Source organism: Podarcis cretensis, assembly GCF_951804945.1.
Source record: "Podarcis cretensis genome assembly, chromosome: 10".
NCBI lineage: Eukaryota > Metazoa > Chordata > Lepidosauria > Squamata > Lacertidae > Podarcis > Podarcis cretensis.
Window position 1 is genome coordinate 29,948,294 of NC_137179.1, and position 17,842 is coordinate 29,966,135.

General features: G+C 42.2%; 3 protein-coding genes across 5 annotated transcripts in view; 2 read left to right on the forward strand and 1 right to left on the reverse strand.

The window, feature by feature from the left end:
- MICALL1 (MICAL like 1) overlaps positions 1–2,344 on the forward strand; it is a 32,147-nt gene extending 29,803 nt beyond the window's left edge. For both annotated transcript variants that reach the window (XM_079992340.1, XM_079992341.1), the window contains exon 16: positions 505–2,344. In XM_079992340.1, coding sequence (XP_079848466.1) covers positions 505–626 — 122 coding nt within the window. In that variant the 3' untranslated portion in view covers positions 627–2,344. The remainder of the gene's footprint in view (positions 1–504) is intronic.
- A 132-nt stretch (positions 2,345–2,476) lies between these two features.
- LOC307225215 (UPF0193 protein EVG1) lies at positions 2,477–10,950 on the reverse strand. Of its 2 annotated transcripts, XM_079993091.1 has the most exons (7): positions 10,806–10,950; positions 9,046–9,159; positions 7,295–7,357; positions 6,506–6,691; positions 5,533–5,664; positions 3,810–3,910; positions 2,477–3,559 (listed from the first exon to the last, which is right to left on the reverse strand). In XM_079993091.1, exons 1-7 carry the CDS (start codon positions 10,828–10,830, stop codon positions 3,437–3,439), a joined length of 744 nt encoding a protein of 247 aa, XP_079849217.1. In that variant the 5' UTR covers positions 10,831–10,950; the 3' UTR covers positions 2,477–3,436. The 2 variants fall into 2 exon arrangements, with proteins under 2 accessions (XP_079849217.1, XP_079849218.1); XM_079993092.1 differs by lacking the exon at positions 10,806–10,950.
- Positions 10,951–10,979: 29 nt separating this feature from the next.
- POLR2F (RNA polymerase II, I and III subunit F) lies at positions 10,980–17,376 on the forward strand. Its single transcript, XM_079993240.1, has 5 exons — positions 10,980–11,141; positions 12,771–12,840; positions 13,256–13,386; positions 15,912–15,983; positions 17,201–17,376. Exons 1-5 carry the CDS (start codon positions 11,122–11,124, stop codon positions 17,289–17,291), a joined length of 384 nt encoding a protein of 127 aa, XP_079849366.1. The 5' UTR covers positions 10,980–11,121; the 3' UTR covers positions 17,292–17,376.
- The last annotated feature ends 466 nt before the right edge of the window (positions 17,377–17,842 follow it).

Here is a 17,842-nt window from a genome sequence, read left to right on the forward strand (position 1 = left end):
TATTCCTCCCTTTTTGCATTTTTCCACAGGTGATGATCCTCCTTTCTCAATTCCTTGCAGAATAATAATTCCAGATTCTGTAAACAATGCTTGTCCTGACTTGACAATTGGCCTGTTGTATGAAGCATGCAAATAAGCAGATTTATGCTAATTTAGCTAATGTAAGCCCTTGAGGCATTTGGATTTTCTGGTTGCTGAATCTAATTTTAGTATAGAACTGTAGCATCCATGATGTTACAAGAATTTGCCAGGGTAGGCTTTGTGTAGACTTGTTGCATGAAGATCCTGATATATATGGGAGGACTTTAGCCCAGGTTCAGTCCCTGGCATCTCCAAATAGTGTTGGCGTCTCCTGTCTGAAACCCTGGAGAGCTGCTGCCAGTTGCTGAGCTCCTGTCTGACTCAGCTGAATAGTTTCTCACCTTCCTCTCTTGCCCAACCCCAGGTGCATTCCACAGAAAGTGACCACTGTACTTTCTCTCTCCCCCTCCCTCCTTTCTCCAGAATTTCATAAGGAGACCGAAGCTGAGAGCAAGAAGAGAGGGAAATTCAAGCCCATGAAAGTGTTGAAACTGCTTGGGAACAAACATGAGTCAAAGAGCAAGTCGCCCAAGGAGAAAAGCTAAAGCAGGAGGCAGCCAGAAGCGGGGAGGGACAAAACCGGTCCTGTTTGGCCGGCCACCTGGCAAATGGGGCTTCTGCCTCCTGGCCCTTCCCTGCCCTCCCGCCACCACCAATGCTGTGCCTCGCCATACACCAAAGCTGGCTTCCCTCGGAGAAATTCCGTCAGCTTCCATCAACAGAAGCTCCTTTGCCTAGTAAAAGGGGAGAGAGGTGGGGCAAGCCTAGTCAGCACTGAAATAGTTGGAGGGACAGACTGGAGGAGGAAGCTACTTGTCTCTTCGGCTTCTGGGTAGGGGTGGGAAAGTGAAATAGCTTTTAGGCTTCCTCGGGTGTACGTGTGTACTTCTTATTACTGGTTCTGAGCAGTGCAGAATTTGGGTGTCTGTGGGAAACTTGCACTAATTGTCCCCCTCCCGTCTCTCAACTGTGATAGTCACATGTGCCTCGTACCCCTCTCCTTCGGGGAGGAGGAGACTTTCCATAGTAGTCCAGGGACGGGGACTCCTCTCCCCTGCTCCAAATCCCTTTTCTCATTAGCCTGCTAGTCAGAAATCCCACTTGGGTCATTTGGAAAGGTTTTGGGCTTTTGGAGCACGGTTATTTTTTTGTTTTGGCTTAAAACTGTTAAACTGAGTATCATGGGAAACGCTTCCATGCCATAAGGGCGGATAGAAACAGCCAAGAGCCTAACCAGTGGCCTATTTCTCTCCTGCTGCCAATGTGCTGCAAATGCCGAGTCTCTTGGAAACCGTTTTTAGCAATGCAGGGAGGAAAGCTTAAAGGGATTGGATTTTCATGTACTTGGTAAGGTCTGAATCGGACACTCACTGGGCCTTTTCACCCTCTTGGTTGCTGCTGCTAAATTTCATCCATGGTGCTCTTCAAGGGACACAGTGGGCTGGGAAAGGGTCCAACGTTCCCCTCCACTGTGAGGGCATAAGATCTCATGCTGTACTCGATGCCAACAAGGTTTCCTTTTTGCCTTGCTCACCAGTGCTACCCTTAGCCCATTTGGGAGGGATTCCAGCTGCTCCCCCCTCAGCTTGACATGTATATACTTTCCTAAGAGTGCAAGAGGGCTCCTTTCTATACTGCTTCCTTAGCTTGAATTTCCACCTCTCCCTTCCAGCTTTGTTTTTATTTGTTTGCGTGTGCGTGTGTGTTTGCGTGTGTGCTGGGAGGGAAGGGGCCTTCCCACCTTCCTTTCTGCCTTCTCCTCCAAGTGGAGGAGCTATTTATTGAGATGTTTGTTTGGTCTGAGTTAAACACTGATAGTATTGTAGGTGTTGGTTAGTCAGCTGTTAGTCTTGGGTTCTTGTTAGCAGAGTAGACTACCAGCCCAGAGCAAATTGCTGTGCTGCCTTATCCAAATATGATGGAATGTTTGGCCAGTCCCTGGCTATGATGCTCAGCCTACGCTGTCCCAGAAGGGGATCTGAGTTCATCAGTGTTGCCAGCGCTGGTTCGGGGCCTTGTTATCAGTCCCCACAAGTGGATGACAACCTCCTGCTGAATCCTGCTCTCCACAGAAAGGCCACCCTGGGGTTTGATCCCAGAGCACAACATTCCCCTCTAAAACAAAACTGTTACAAAATGCCACCAGAGACGCTCCCATCACAAATCCCCCTAGCCCTGATGGACAGAATTACACTGTATTAACCACAATCTCCACTTACATGCAGGGAACAAACAAATGAAATAAAACTATTGTATTTAGCAACAGTGTTGGTGTTTATTTCTCCATTTTGAATCACAGTAGAAACAAAACAGACCCTCTCTTATAAAGGTAGTCCCAGGGCATATAAAACAGAGAAGTCTCAGGTATATATTTCATACCAGTCTTGTTTTTAAAAATAATAATAATCTGAGAAGAGTATATGAGGGGTAAACTAGCCTTGAGGGGGCAGCTGTATTTTGTATTCACACTTCTGCCCCACAACTAAACTGGAGTGGGTGTTCTTTTTATAATAAGAGGTAAGGGGAGCTGGTTGCCTCCTCTCTCCCCAATTTACCTCTTTCCACTCTTGTCACTTCAGGCATTTGCCCGGGTTCCAATACCAACCATGAGCTAAACAGCCAGAAAATGTTTCAAGTGACAGAGCACAGTGAGTTAAAGCAAATAAGATATCAGTCCTCCTTGGCCCCAGCTTTAGTCATGAATGGGGTAGGCCTGTGACTAAACAAACATGGGTGCCCTCTGTTATATCTAGGTTGGTCCTGACATGTTCCTACATGCTCCCAATCTCACTGAGGTAGCCATAAAATTAAAAACAAGTCCTCACAGTGTTCTTACTAGCTCTGAAGCAGCAGGCAACATTATTTGTCAGGTATAATTGTACACAAGATTGTAAGAGACTTTCAGCTTTCACCGGAAAACGTGTGAAAAGTAAAGGATATGAGTTTAGACAGAAGCTTTTGACCCAAACACTTCCTATAATAGGCTGTTGTGATTTTAAGAAGCAGAAGCACAACCTTCTAGAAAACTGCATACTGTTATGTTTCACATTGAGACTAGATAGGTGTGTGGAAGTTCTACCCCTTGCTGGTCTGTTTAAAGAGGAAATGCCCATTCATGCCCTTTACTGTAGCCAGGCATTAATCCTATGGCTACTTTTAAACCACACCCTCGAAAAGGCCTCTTGCTGTTAAAGGCTATAAAAATAGAATGTTTTGAGTTCCTGCAAAAACAAAGCCCCGGGGGCACTGAAACTTCCATTTGCCACTTATGGGCTAAGAGCCATTTCTAAAACTCTTGTGGAAAGTCTAGTTCTGGCACCCTTGTGCAATAATCATGTTCTGGAGTGGGAAAGGACTACTGGTCTTCTTGACTTGTGCATTCAGGGTCAGGTTTGTTGCCTATATTGAAGGATTTAGCCATCGCCTCTTTCAGTTCTGCACTTCTCTGTTTGTCGATGATCTCCATCTCTCGAACCTTCTGCAAAAAGCAGGGGAAGGGGAGGCAGTGAGAATTCCAGACACTTTCATCACAAAATTACATGCAACAAGTGTCAGAGATTTACTCCCACACCTGTAGCATTTTTTTTAAGGCTCTTCATGTCTTTCATATACCTGGCAGTCAATCTTTCCCCACCTTCTCAAAATACATTATGGCCAGTTATCAGACTAGAACAGTAACACTCAGTACTATACATGACAGAATGTCCAAACCAGAAGAGGCCACATACCTGTGATATTTCAGTGAGGATGATCCCTCGGTACAATTTGCCTTGTCCCAGGGCCTCCATTTCTTCCAGAAACCTCTTTCTATCTTGAACTTCATTAACCACTGAGTATTTTATTGGGGGGGGGAGGGGGAGAGAAAATGAAACAATGGAATGAGGGAGCCTGAAGGCAGGAACACATAAATACTCCCGGAACTCTGACTCATCCAATTTCCTAATTACTACACATAATGTATTCATTTTTAGTATGCTCTTTAAACTTGGAAAGGACCATTGCTCTCTTGGAAAGAAAGCTTGATGACTGAATTGGTTTATTTACATGTATGAAAAGGAAGTCTTCCCACAGTGCCTAATTAATTTATCGAATTTGCTTGCAATATAAAAGTGGCGGTCAGAGCCTTAGGTAACTTTAAAATGGGACTGAGCAAATTTATGGATATCAACTTGCTGGCGTCCAATATACATAAACCCCAGGCAGCATGGCTCAAGGGCCAGGGAAGATGGGTGTGGTGCCCTCCAGATGTTTTGGACTACTCACTTGGTGAAGGCTGAGCTATAATAACTAAATGGGAACTCCAAATTCAGAGGAGCTGAGCATGTAAGTTCTATTTGCTGTAGTTGGAGGGCAACAAGTACAAGCCAGCAGTTGCTTGCCAGAACGTTAGATTGGATGGCCCTTACGCTGATCCAGCAGGAATCTTTCATCAGAGCATTTATATTCTGCCCTTCTAGTTTTGATACACCACACAGGGGTGCCTTAATATACATTAAAAATACAATCCTATTAAAAAATGGTATAAAGCAATTACTAAAAAAAATGGTATACAATTACAAATATTGTAAACATACTGTCCTAAAAATTTAAAATAACATTTTGTTTCCTTTTATTCTTATTTATAAAAGTATTTAATTTTATACCATCCTCTCACCAATCATCAGAGCAGTGTACAGCCCTGTTTATGAAATGACTTTTGCCTGATCGCCACCAATCAACATATTTGAATGCGGAGGAAAATATGCATAGCTTTCCCAACTTGCATGTATATATATCACCTACTCAGCATGTTTTCCAAATCAAATATGAGAATATTCCCCCGCACCATTGGCAGATGCTTTTCAGAATGAGCTCAACTCAAGGTTTTTGATGCCCCAGCTGTCACTGGCACTGTGAAGGCGTTCCCATGCAAATGGGATGCACCTGTGGGGCTCCTAAACTAATGGGAGTCTGCAGTGTGAATTCACTTTACACAGAGGACACAAGCCCACAATACATGTGCTGTTTCTATTGTGGCAGGAGTTCATTTAACTAGGAAAACTAGGCTGCCTGCCTAGTCTGCTTGTATATTTGGACAGCTTTACTGAGTCAGGTTGCACTGTATGTGCTCAGACACGAAACTAGCCCTTGTAACTCATTATACCCATCTTAAATATGTATTAATCTTGTATCAGACTGCTGTAGTGCCATCATGGGGAACAGAGGGCACTACTGACCATGTTTATAGGGTGGCATTTGTCCTGCACTCTATAGTTCCTACTTAGTGAGGTAACCTTCTTTGACAAGACACAATAAGGGAGATTTCTTTACTTAGGGCTCTCCCTGAACCCAATAATACAACCCTTACTTTCCTCTGACCAGTTCCTATGCTTCAGAATGGGAGAGCAGCCTCCCTACCATATATAGACCATCAGATCACTGCTTTCAACCAAGGCAATCCATTGTACATACATTCTTCAAACCGGTCTGGTTCTAGGACCTTCTCTTCTACCTTGACTGGCTCTTTCTTCGGCTTTTTTTCAACTTTGTCCTTTCCTGTTGCAAAAATGTTTTGGAGTCTTTCCTTCTCCTTCTCCAGGTCTCCTACAAGTGCCAAAGCAAGCAGATGATGTACAACATCTGGGAGAAGTGCTTTCTTCTATTGCAAGCTCTTCAGGCAGTTTCTGTGCTAGATATTCAGAGCTCCTACAAAGGTGTCTGCATAGGAGACTTATCAAAATCAGGCACCACAGACTGTAGGCTGCAGAGGCCATGCATCATGATAATGACAAATATTTTGGGTAGAAGTTCTGACACAAATCAATCAGCAATGGTAATGTGAAACAACCTGAACACAGCAAGGTATGGCAGGCACCAAAACTGGTAAGAGGAGGGCAGAGGTTGCAACACAATCCTATTCATATTTACTTGGCAGTAAGTCCCACTATGTTTAACAGGGCTTGCTCCCAGGTAAACATGCATAAGGCTTGTAGCCTTAGTAATGGAAACTAGATTCTATTAAGCTTTTCAGAGGAGAGGTGTGAAAACTGGTTTAACACCTGGAAAATTTCAGTGTGTGGTCTAAAAATTCTGCTGAGCTTTCACAAACAGGAACTTTCATAAACGTTACTGCAAAGAAAACTTGTGAGCTACTGCACTGTAGTGGCTAGGAGCTGGAAGCCAGGAATTTCCCAGTTCAAATCCTGCCCTCAACCATAAACTTATTGGTGGCCCTAGGCAAGTCACTTATCCATCCGCTTCAGCACAAACACAGCCACCCATTGCACATGGAAGGACTGTTAATGCTGACCTGACAGGGCTGTTGTGAAGAGCGCTAAATCCATTTTACATTCTGAAGTGCTGCATAAATGCAAAATGTTGTCAGGGTTACTTAACTCCCATTTCAAAATTAGTCCCCTGGGAATGTTATCATTTGCTTCCTTACGGGTGGCCTGGGGCCTGAATTTCTCCCGGATGTATGCATCGCCTGCCCGGCACATCTCAGCAGGCCGGAGACGAGGTCTTCCATATGGACTGATGGACAAAAAAGCCTTTGGTGGTGAGACAGGCTTGGAAAGCTCTGGTTCCTTGCTGGATGTTGGGCTGCATTTATCAGGAAGGGAGTCACCTCCTAAGGAAGGAAAGACCAAGAGCAGAAGATCAAGGAAGTAGATCTTGTGACTTACTGACAGAAGCAAGTGAATGTAATCCGGAGGCTTCAAAGGTATACCTGGTAAAAACCAAGCATTTCAAGAGCTCAGATTTGAACCAAAGGCCTAACACAGCCAAGCAGATGCACAGTGCTCTACTCACAACCTCTCAGCAGCGGCTCTGGCAATTGGTTTGGCTGCAAATGCATGGTGCAGCATGGTAGATGACATTTAACGTTCAGAATCTTTTGATTCTCAGCTTTTAATAAAAACTACCCAAATCTAGTTTTACAAATCTAGTTTACAGTATATGCAGTGACCAGAACAATAAAACAGCCTTTATTATGTCCCTACAGAGACAGCTGGATAGAACTAGTATCTGTTAGGGAATCATCCATGACTCATTTCCACTTACATTCTGTTTAGCTGCTTGAGTCAATGCTAATTTCCTTTCCAAAGGGATGATTTGTTTGTTTGTAAATGGATAACATGAATGTGACTAAACCGTATTTGGACTAGTAACAACCAACAACTCAGCAGCAATGCTAAGTGTAACGGCAAGGCTGAAATTAGACATAACTCACGCTTTATGCAGTTTGTGAGATGACGTTGCTGGAAGTTGGTAAGTTTGGATTCTTGCATCATCACTGAAAAACAGAAGCTATCTGTAAATATCATGGCCTGAAAATTCCTAGGACATCATCTCCTTCACAGGATTAGTTTTAACATAAACAGGAAGAGCAATGGTCCTACAGATTCTTAAAAGATCTTAGGTAACGTGTGTGTGTGTTGTTGTTTTTTTGGGGGGGGGGGTTAAAGTATATACAGCAAAATAACTACTTAAATCTTCAAATGTGTGATTCGCCATCAGCTCCCACTGATCTCAATAAGTGGAATTCTTGGGTGAAATGGTGATGACTATTTGAACTTTTCAAGAGACCCCAAATGGAATAATTGATTTTCCCCATATTTCTGAAAAAGAATACAAATATTTAAATACCTTCTGAACCACAGAAATCCAAAGGAAAGAGACACTTTTATGAGTTTGTACTGGATCTTTCATTTTAAAAAGTATTATTCAGAAAGGACATTATACAGAAGCTTTTTTTTTTTTAACACAAAATTGCAGATCAGTTTAGAATCTGTTTCCATTAAAACTTCAGTGGACAGCAGCAGTGAGAGAAACCCAATCTTTGCTGACATGGAGCTAACTGCAGAGCATGGCAAATGGGACACATGCACTTGTCCCCATGCGTTGGGAGCTTGGGCAGCTTATGGTAGTGTGCCAAAAGCTGCTTCCACTACATCGTGGCAGGTGTGGAAATCCTTCCTGGCACATGCTAGGCAAAGAAGGGACTTGATGTAGGTTTGTTTCTGTAGTCATCATTTATGAAACTGGTTCTGAAACTAGGCCTTTACTTTATAATCCTGATTTGCACTTTCAACACCATTAAAAATTATTTGTATTATGACGTAATATATATTCTTTGGCTTGTGCTCTTAAGTGTAGACTTGGATAAAGAGGGCTAAATCAGAAGTGTGAGAAGCCCACAAATTAGATAACTCTGAAATGCAAGTCCATTTTCTTGCACTTATACAATAAAACTCATGCCATGTGGATTGTATTTTTAATCTTTGTTGGGGAAACCCAGTCAGATGGGCAGGGTATAAATAATAAATTATTATTATTATTATTATTATTATTATTATTACTATTATTATTATTATTGGCTCAAAGAAAACCTGTAGCACGGTAGTAGTATGCATGATGTCAGCCCCTTGTTTGTCCAAGCAGTCTGGGTAAGACTCCTGCCTGAAACCCTGCAGAGCAGTTGCCAGTCAGCAAAGAGCAGTGGTGGGGCATCTGTGGCCCTCTAGATGCTGTTGGGCTCCAATTCCCATCAGGCCCAACCAGCATTGACAATAAACAGGAATGGTGGGAGTTAAGTAACATCTGGAGAGCCCCAGATTCTCACCCGGCATACAATCTTTGCAGACAATACTGGTTGAGATGACTCAATGATCTGACCTGGTAGAAAGCACCTTTCAGTGTTCATGTAACTGCAGAGACTCTGCTGTATCTGCACTTGCTGTTGCCCGAGGTGTAGACAGGCCGCAAAAGAGGGGTGATGAGTGCTAGATGGACTGCAGACTGTGATAGTGAATGTGGATCTACAATCTCAAGGACCTATGTGCGTGGGAATGCATTCACACAGAAGATTATACAGGGCAGCATGGCCAAATGATCTGGTGCATGAAGCAGGGTACAGAGTTGCTGGGCAAGGTCTACGAAAGCTCAATCTTGTTCTAATATCTGCTTAACAGCCTTAATTACCTTTCAACAGTTTCTGTGTTTCCTGGCTATATTCGGTTACAATGGGAACATGCCAGAATCCAGAGCCTTTTGCCACAGCAGGTGTGGTCCTTTCTCGGGCAGCCATTGCAGCACCTTTAAAAGAAAGGTAGGGAAATGCATTTTCTGCATTGGTTAGAACTACAGCTCTAAGACATATTCCAACACCAAATATAGTTTTTCAAATAAACGTTGGTCAACATCAACAAATTTTACCCTTTCACTGTGCGGTCAGGTACTACTGAAAAAAAGATGGGGAGTGAAAATTATACTTTGAGAAGTTACAGGTAATGGTTTAAATGAATTCAGGATTTGATTGCCTTATATGCAGTCCAGTCCTATGCATATTTACTGGGTACTGGTTGCTAATGTGCTTCCAGTCCATATTCATGGTGCTGGTTTTAACCTTGAAAACCCTTTGCATTCCATCATTGAAGGGGATGGGAACCTCAGTTGGTAGAAGCAGATTTTTTACAGCAGTTGCTCTCATCCTGAATAATGATATCAGACCTGAAAAGCTGCAAATCTTTGGCTCTTTCAAATGGCTTTTGGTTTGGGTGGACAGGAGGCAAATTACAAAAAGCAGCTGATGCTGTTAACAGTTCTGGGGTTTTTTTTAGAACTGTGTTTGAGATGCTATTTTAAATATTGATTAATTTATTATATGCCTCTCTTATGAATAAAAACACATAAAAACTCAGAAATCAGCCCTTCATACTTCAGTGGGGCTTAGTACCAAGTAAGATCTAAAGGGTTGTCACACAGAAGATTGAGAAAACTTGTTTTCTCCTGCTCTGGAGGGTGGGACTCAAGCCAACAGATTCAAGTTACAAGAACAGATATTCTGACCAGTGTTACAAACTGAGATATGAAAGCTAGGAGCTAAATGGCACCTTAAACCTAGGTTATGGGCACCACAATGGAGTGTCTAGACACACTTTTTAATAAGAATACAAAGCGCCTAGAACAATTGGAGTTTCGAACGCTGATTCCGACTAAACATCAGGAAGAACATTATGACAGTAAGAGCTGTTCAACAGTGGAATGAACTCCCTCAGAAAGAGGTGAACTCTCTTTCATTGGAGGTTTTTAAGCAGGATGGTCATCTGTCATGTGATGGAGGGCTGAACTAGCGGATTCTTTGGTCTCTCCAGCTCTATGATTCTAGGAAGCCAAATATTTCAGGTATTATTGCAACATATGAGTTTCTCATGCTGAGGCTGTATACACACCATATATTTAAAGCCGACATGCCTACCCCCCCCCCGCAAAAAATACTGGGAACTGTAGTTTGTTAATGGTGCTGGAACTGCAGCTGCTCAGTGATGGCTAAACTACAGTTGTGGTGCTTTGGGTGGGGGGGGGGGAGGCACTCAGCCAGAATTTATCACAAGACCAATTTAAAGACAAAAATGATATCTTTATTATTTTATTTTATTAAATTTGTATACCGCCCTTCATCCCTAGATCTCAGGGCAGTTCCCGGTATAAAAATACAAGATAAGAACACGTTTCATAAACAATAAAATACAAACAAAGCAGCAATCCCATAAAGGGAACACACAGCCCTTCGTGCATGTTGCTACAACAATCCGCGCGTATTTCTTATTCCTGACTGGTTCTAGGGGGCATTTTGGCATCGCACGTGATGCCACGGAGCAGCTTGTTGCCTCGCAAACAACGGAGGGACAGTCTTCTTCCGCCTTACATATACCGTGGACGCCCCAATTCCACCCTTTTACCTTTAAAAGAAAAAAGTTCCCTCATAGGATCTTAATTGTTCCCTTCATTTGTAAGGGTAAGACGAATCCCTCACATCCTCCTTCTCCTCTTGCCCGAGCTGGCGGCTCCCGTCGCCATAGCAACCGCCTCCGGCGTCCACTTCCGGTGACGTCAGCTGCGACCCGGAAGGACTTGCGCCTAGAACGTTTGCGAGGCTTGTGCGCGGCGGCCGGGGTGCCGTTTGGCGTTTCTTGGCTCCCTCGTGCTGGGCGCCTCGCTTCTCGTCGGAGCCTCTGGTATCGCGAGAGGTCGCGCCGAACCCGGAAAAGCCTCAGCATGTCTGACAACGAGGATAAGTAAGGGACCCTCGTGAGGGGAAAGGGGTGGGGGTGGGTCGCTGGGGTTTCTGTAGGCAGCAGCGGTGGTATTTACGCAGGGCGCTTATTTTGTGCTGTGCCGCTGGATCCCCAAATATTAAACGCCATTATTGACATTATTCTTATTACGTCCTCCCTCCAGGGAACTCAGGGAAGCCAACCTGGTTATTCCTATCCACATTCTATCCACACAACAACCCTGTGAGGTAGGTTAGGTGGAGAGAGAGGGACTGGCCAAAACTCAACCAGTGAGCTTCATGGCTGACCAACAGTTTTGTGGTGGTGATGGCCACAAAAGTTCGATGATTTTAGAAGAGGATCGACCAAATATTGCCAGTGACTATTGGCCACAATGGCTATGCCCTGCTGCCACAGTTGGCACCAGTAATCTCTTTGAATACCAGTTTGTAGAACTACAGGAGGGGAGCATGGGATTTTTTTTGGGGGGAGGACTTTTGTTAGGGGAGAGGGCAGAAGTGATGTGATTGGTCAATTAGTTACGTACAGTGGTGCCTCGGGTTACATACGTTTCAGGTTACATACGCTTCAAGGTTACAGATTCCGCTAACCCAGAAATAGTACCTTGGGTTAAGAACTTTGCTTCAGGATGAGAACAGAAATCGTGCTCTGGCGGCATGGCAGCAGCAGGAGGCCCCATTAGCTAAAGTGGTGCTTCAGGTTAAGAACAGTTTCAGGTTAAGAATGGACCTCCGGAACGAATTAAGTGCTTAACCCGAAGTACCACTGTATTTCTATTGTTTTACTTGATTGGGGGGGGCAGCTGCCCCCCCTGCCCCCTTTGGCTATGTCCATGGAGGGGAGGGCAGTCTTGTGCTTGAATCCAGATTTTGGTAGGTGGTGGTTGGGTTCTTTTATTTCCCTTTTTCTTATACTGTATTAAGGTGAAAAAAACTGAAAGGCTGTGATTTGTCTGTGGTCGCTCTTTAAACTAGTTGCCAAACTGAAACATAAGCCAAGCAGTCAGTTCAAACTCTCATAAATTAATTGGACTATTAGCTTCCAAACCTTCCACTCAATGCAATGGAAAGGATTGTGAGAATAAGGTGCATTGTTTACATGGAGGTACATGCTATGTATCTCATGTCATGGCAGCCATGGTCATAAGTTTCTCACCTCATATGATGTATAGTATTTTGAACTGGTCCAAAGTGTCTTAAAGTTGGAAGGAATCCAGTGAGTCACATTAGGCCTTGAAGCAGGACTAGTGGCCCACAAACTTTGACTAGCCACTACTGCATGTTGCCACCAACCTTTCCCCAAGTCTTCTGCGATATGCAAAAGATTCATGCTGGGATTTGGAGATTCTTGGAAGATGTATGAGAGCTGTGATGGCAGGTTTCAGTTCTCCAATCTTGGAAGCCTTGGCAATGGAGATGAGTTGAACATATTTTGTTGATGATTTTGCAAAGGGAATCTTCCTGTTAGTAAAGTTTAAGCAAGATACAGTAACTAGCCAATTCCACAAAAAGTTATTTGAGTATTTAGTGGCTATTATGAAAACAAGCAAGAGAGTATTTGAAGACAGTGATGTAGTAAGATTTGAGCTCTGAAATTTTATATAAGCCTTTGATACATTTATTCCTCCAGTTTTGATGGAGATGATTTTGATGATGTGGAGGAAGATGAAGGACTGGATGATCTGGAAAATGCTGAGGAGGTAAGTGACTTCAGTATATGATGTCCTATAGTCTATGTAAACATCCCAACATTTACCTGCAATTCTTGTATCTGTGTCTGTAACCTGTACCTGCACGGTTCCTATGTCTAACGTCAACAACGCCTCCAAAACTCATGTGATGAGAACAATAGAAAAAGATTAGGGAACAAGTTCTAATCTATTAAGGTGAACATATCTCATAGCCTTTCTTTTTTTTTTGAAATGGTAAAACTTAGTCTTCTGTGTTAATCAAATAAATACTTCTCTCTAATGGTTTTCCTCTTTCAGACCTTTATTTTAGTATATTTGATTGAAATCTTCTCTGTAGATTTGAATTTGATCTCAAGTGGCTCTAACAACTAATACACATATAACTCTGTGAATATGGTTATAATTCCTTATATTTGTGTTACAGGAGGGTCAGGAAAATGTAGAAATCCTCCCCTCTGGAGAACGCCAGCAGGCAAACCAGAAGCGAATCACCACTCCTTATATGACCAAATATGAGCGTGCCAGAGTTCTTGGTACACGTGCCCTCCAGATAGCGTAAGTATGATTTTGGTCCAGGAATATGGATATTCGTCAGTGAAAATTGGTAGAACTTATTTCATGTGTTTAAAGTTACTTCTGTTTAGATCTACACCTAGTTCTTATCTCAATCCTCTCCCCCTCAGAAGATTTGGCGTTCCAACCAAGGATAATACCCCTGTGCTATAAAGCAAGTTAGGTGTTTTAGCCAAATCCCAGAAGGTTTTAGGCTTTTTCTATAATTTTCTGCCCCCTTCTTTTGCACCATTGTGCAACAGTGCCCCTCCAGAAAGCAATAATAAAATAACATTTGGGAAGCATTTCAGAACAACTAATGAAGTGGAATGATGTGTGGATGGGCCAGTAACACACGGTTATTGTGACAGTGACATGTTGCAGAATACACCCACACAAAACTCTGGTCTTGAGGGGCCACATGTGTGTCAACTATACATGCAGTGGATCACCAAAAGAAGTAAGCTGTGCATAAGGGGTGACAAAGAACAGGTTGCATATAATCTGCCACCTACTGAAAGCTTTTCATATGAGCATGTGAAATTGCACCTTTTACTCTGGTTCTAGGTTTTCATATAATTCCAGTCCCTTATATTGTCATAAAATGTAGGTATCTCATTTTTCTAGTGCTGTTATGGAGATGTGCTTTAAAGTATCTAAGATAGAGGGGGGGGGTTGGTTGGTCTTTTTTATTATGGGTCCACAAACAAGCAAACAATAAATGCATTATAAACAACAAAAAACCTGAAAAGGTTAAAACTTAAAATAATTTAAGCATCAACTCAATTAAAAAAAATGTTTATACTTAAAATAGTGGAAATGAAAGGGAAAAACAAACTTATCAGCTTACATACTAATTATATGTAATTATATAACAAAATGGTACATAATATTTCATTTTTTCTCTTCATATTTTATATTCTTGTAGTTAGTAAATACATTTCATTTTTCAGTGAATGTATATGATGTGCAATCTTCTTTACATTGATAAGTAAGCTTAGTCAAGGAGAAAAGTGTTTTGTTCTTCTTAAAGAGGTTCCCATTCTGTATCTCTGAGTTAATACCTGTTGCTGCATAACTTAATATGCCATGAATACAGAATATAGGCCTGTAGGAGCTAGATCAGTATAGCATGCATAGTTATTTTGCTGAGAATGTTTCTTCAACTTCTCATCCAGGTGTAATATTAGATGTGAATGCAGCATTGGCTTAGTGCATGTTTTGGTTATAATAATATACAGGTTATTTCATAAAAAGACCAGTATTTCCAGGCAATCTTATTCATGTGCAAACCAGAATTTTTAGAAAGCTAATTTGCATCCATAATTGTTAAAATAAAAACTGTCTTGAATTTAAGGTGTATTGTCTAGACCAGGCATCCCCAAACTCAGCCTGCCAGATGTTTTGGGACTACAGTTCCCATCATCCTTGACCACTGGTCCTGTTAGCTAGGGATAATGGGAGTTGTAGTCCCAAAACATCTGGAGGGCTGAGTTTGGGGATGCCTGGTCTAGACATTTTGTATTCTCTGAATAAATGATGTGTGGTCCAAGTCTCTTAAGTTTCCTGGTAAAACAATTTTTTCTAGTACATTGATGCTACTTATATTAGCACATAATAACTTCACTGTTCACACAAAGGAAGGTATGAAGGGCAGGAGGTGGGATATCTATCTAGGCACCAAAATTACTACATCTACTCCAGTCTACTGGGCAAAGAAAGGGAAGCTTTAGGGTGACGTACTGAAAGTACCTTGCTCCACCTGTGTTTGTTGTTACTTGAGATACCTGATGTCTTGCAGAAGATGGAGATTTTCCCTGCTTGGCATTCTGTAAAATCTGGAGGTGAAAAACAGCCCTTCTCTGCTCAGGATTAACTGGTCACTGAAAGTGAAGTGATGTCCAGTGTTTGGCAATATCTTCTGTTTAGGGCTTTAGGGAAGCACATGGAATCAGTGTAATGCAATACAGTACTCCTGAGCTGAGCCCTAACAGTATCTTTCCACAACACTGAAAGGGCAAAAATAAATGTAGTTTGTAGATACAAAAGATCCCTGGACTGCTTTTCTCCCTGAAGTTAATAGGAGTCCCACATAGCGCAGTTGCTTTGATAAGCCAGCTGAGACATGTTTGCTGGCGCCTGTCAGAATAATGTGTGTGTCTGACAATTATACTCTCTGTTTGCTTTATTTATTTCAAATATTTCTATTCTGCCTTTTAGCCCGCAAAAGGTCCCCTAAGGTGGCTTTCAATTTAAAAACTACAATAGAAAATTTAAAAAACACAATCAAAACATCTCAAACAAATAAAGCAAGTGGTATTAAGTGACCTCAGTTAAAATAGCAGCAAGCAGAAATCATGAAACTAGGTCAAAAAGCTAACAGTAGAAGGATAAAAACACAGGTTAAATAAAAAATATGATGCAAGATGGAATTCACTGCCCACTCTGAACTGAGAATAGAGTTGCTACTGCCACACAGTATATCCCTATTGCTGTAATGATTTTGGAATTGTTTCCCTTCCTCCCAGCATGTGTGCCCCAGTGATGGTAGAGCTAGAAGGAGAGACAGACCCGTTACTGATTGCAATGAAAGAACTCAAGTAAGTTGGAGATTTTAACCATGTGTGCGTGATTTGTTGTAGAATGCTCAGCCCTGAAAGAGGAAAGTTGATATAAAGCAATGTGAAGAAGAGGGCTTCATCCCATCTCTTAATATTTGCTGTCATTTCATTCACACGTAGATTACAGACAAGGCTGGTATTGATATGGAGTTTAAATGGAAAATTCATTTTCTTATTAAAAGCGCAGTAGAACCTTCATTAGCTTGAAAGCCATAGTGCCACTTCATAAATTACGTAGGAGTTGTGAAAGAAGTGCTGGCGACTTGTGCTCCTTTCTATAATACAAGTGAGATTCATAACTTCAGCTTCACACATTACAGAAGTGATGAGAAAAAGCAGGACAAATCAATCAACCTTTCCTCGCATCTGTGCTAGACTTTTATATATTTCATTTATAGCTTGGCTTTCTCCATAAGAGTCTAGAGATTTGGCTCTTGTTTTCCATATAATTTAGCATCTGTACATCTGTGTCTATATAACTTCATGGAAACAAGTTTGAATAGTCCAAACATTAAAAGTATGTAAGCTTGTTTTGTTGTAAGCTTGTTTTACTGCATGTTTGAGCTGTGTGGAAGGAGTCATGATGAGGGGCACCAGTTACGCCATTCTGGACACGGCTATGTAATGAATTCTTGTGATTTTTAAAGATTTTCATGTGGGTTTTTTTTTACTGTTCATGTGCTGCAAGATTATAAGCCTGATGTCCTGGACAAATTGCAAGCTGGCTAATTACATTGTTGACCTAAAAAGTCGTACTTAGATTAATCTGGATTTGAGTTTCTTTCCTTTCAGTCCTGAAATGTTCACTTTTCCAAATGCTTTTTTACAGCCATTGTATTCCACTCAAAGGTGGGGCCATTTCAGTGGTTGATGAGGTGTGTGAGCTCTTTAGACTCTGCTAGACAGATGTGTTATAGATAGGTCAACATGTGTCAGATATTTGTGTCATCCCAGCAGGATCTTTATTCAATTGTTTCTTCACCTGGGGGGGTGGGGCGAGGATGATCCATTGATTGGGATTCAGTATTACTAAATCAAACCATTTCCTGCTAAGCTGTGGGGGAACTCATCACTTAATGTCAGAAGTTTTTGTAAACATTTTGTGTGATCTTACCCCACCAAAGTGCCCTTGGATGCGAAACTCCATGATGTTGCCAAAGTGCCTTCTTCTATATACTTTTCTTTCCTCCCTGCAGAGCCCGGAAGATTCCCATAATAATCCGGCGGTATCTGCCAGATGGAAGCTATGAAGATTGGGGTGTGGATGAGCTAATTATCACAGACTGATCGGCTATCCTTCTGTGCTCTGACTTCACTTTGACTGCAGATGTTTTTATTTTTGTGTAAATAAATACTAAAACCCCACTATAAATGTTTTGTGGCTTACTCTTCCTTCTCACAACTTAATTCCGTGAAGAGGCCATAGTATCCTTTTTTCCTTTCTGTTTTCCTGGAGCATCCAGGCTACTTGGCCTATTGCTAGGTTTGAGCTTTGAAATACTACATCAGCAAACTAGTTGAGGGCCACAAGAACAGACTCTCATGTACTTGTTTCTGACTGCCATGTTGTATATTTAAGTGTTTTTTAAAGTGATTGTGCAGCTGCCAGGCTGCCAGGTGCCCTCTAAGGCAATTGAGAGACACCCTCCCCCCTGCCCGACCCACACCCTTTTCCAGGGGCCTGTAGTAGAGGAGACCTTTCTCTTGTCTGCCAGCAGACAGGCATGCCTTTGTGCCTGGGAACAAGTTGCCTTGGAAACCCCCAATTTCCCCTCTGATCAGGGCTGGCTCTGTGGGCTTCTCAGGAGTATCACAGAGCAACTCTCATCAAATCTCCC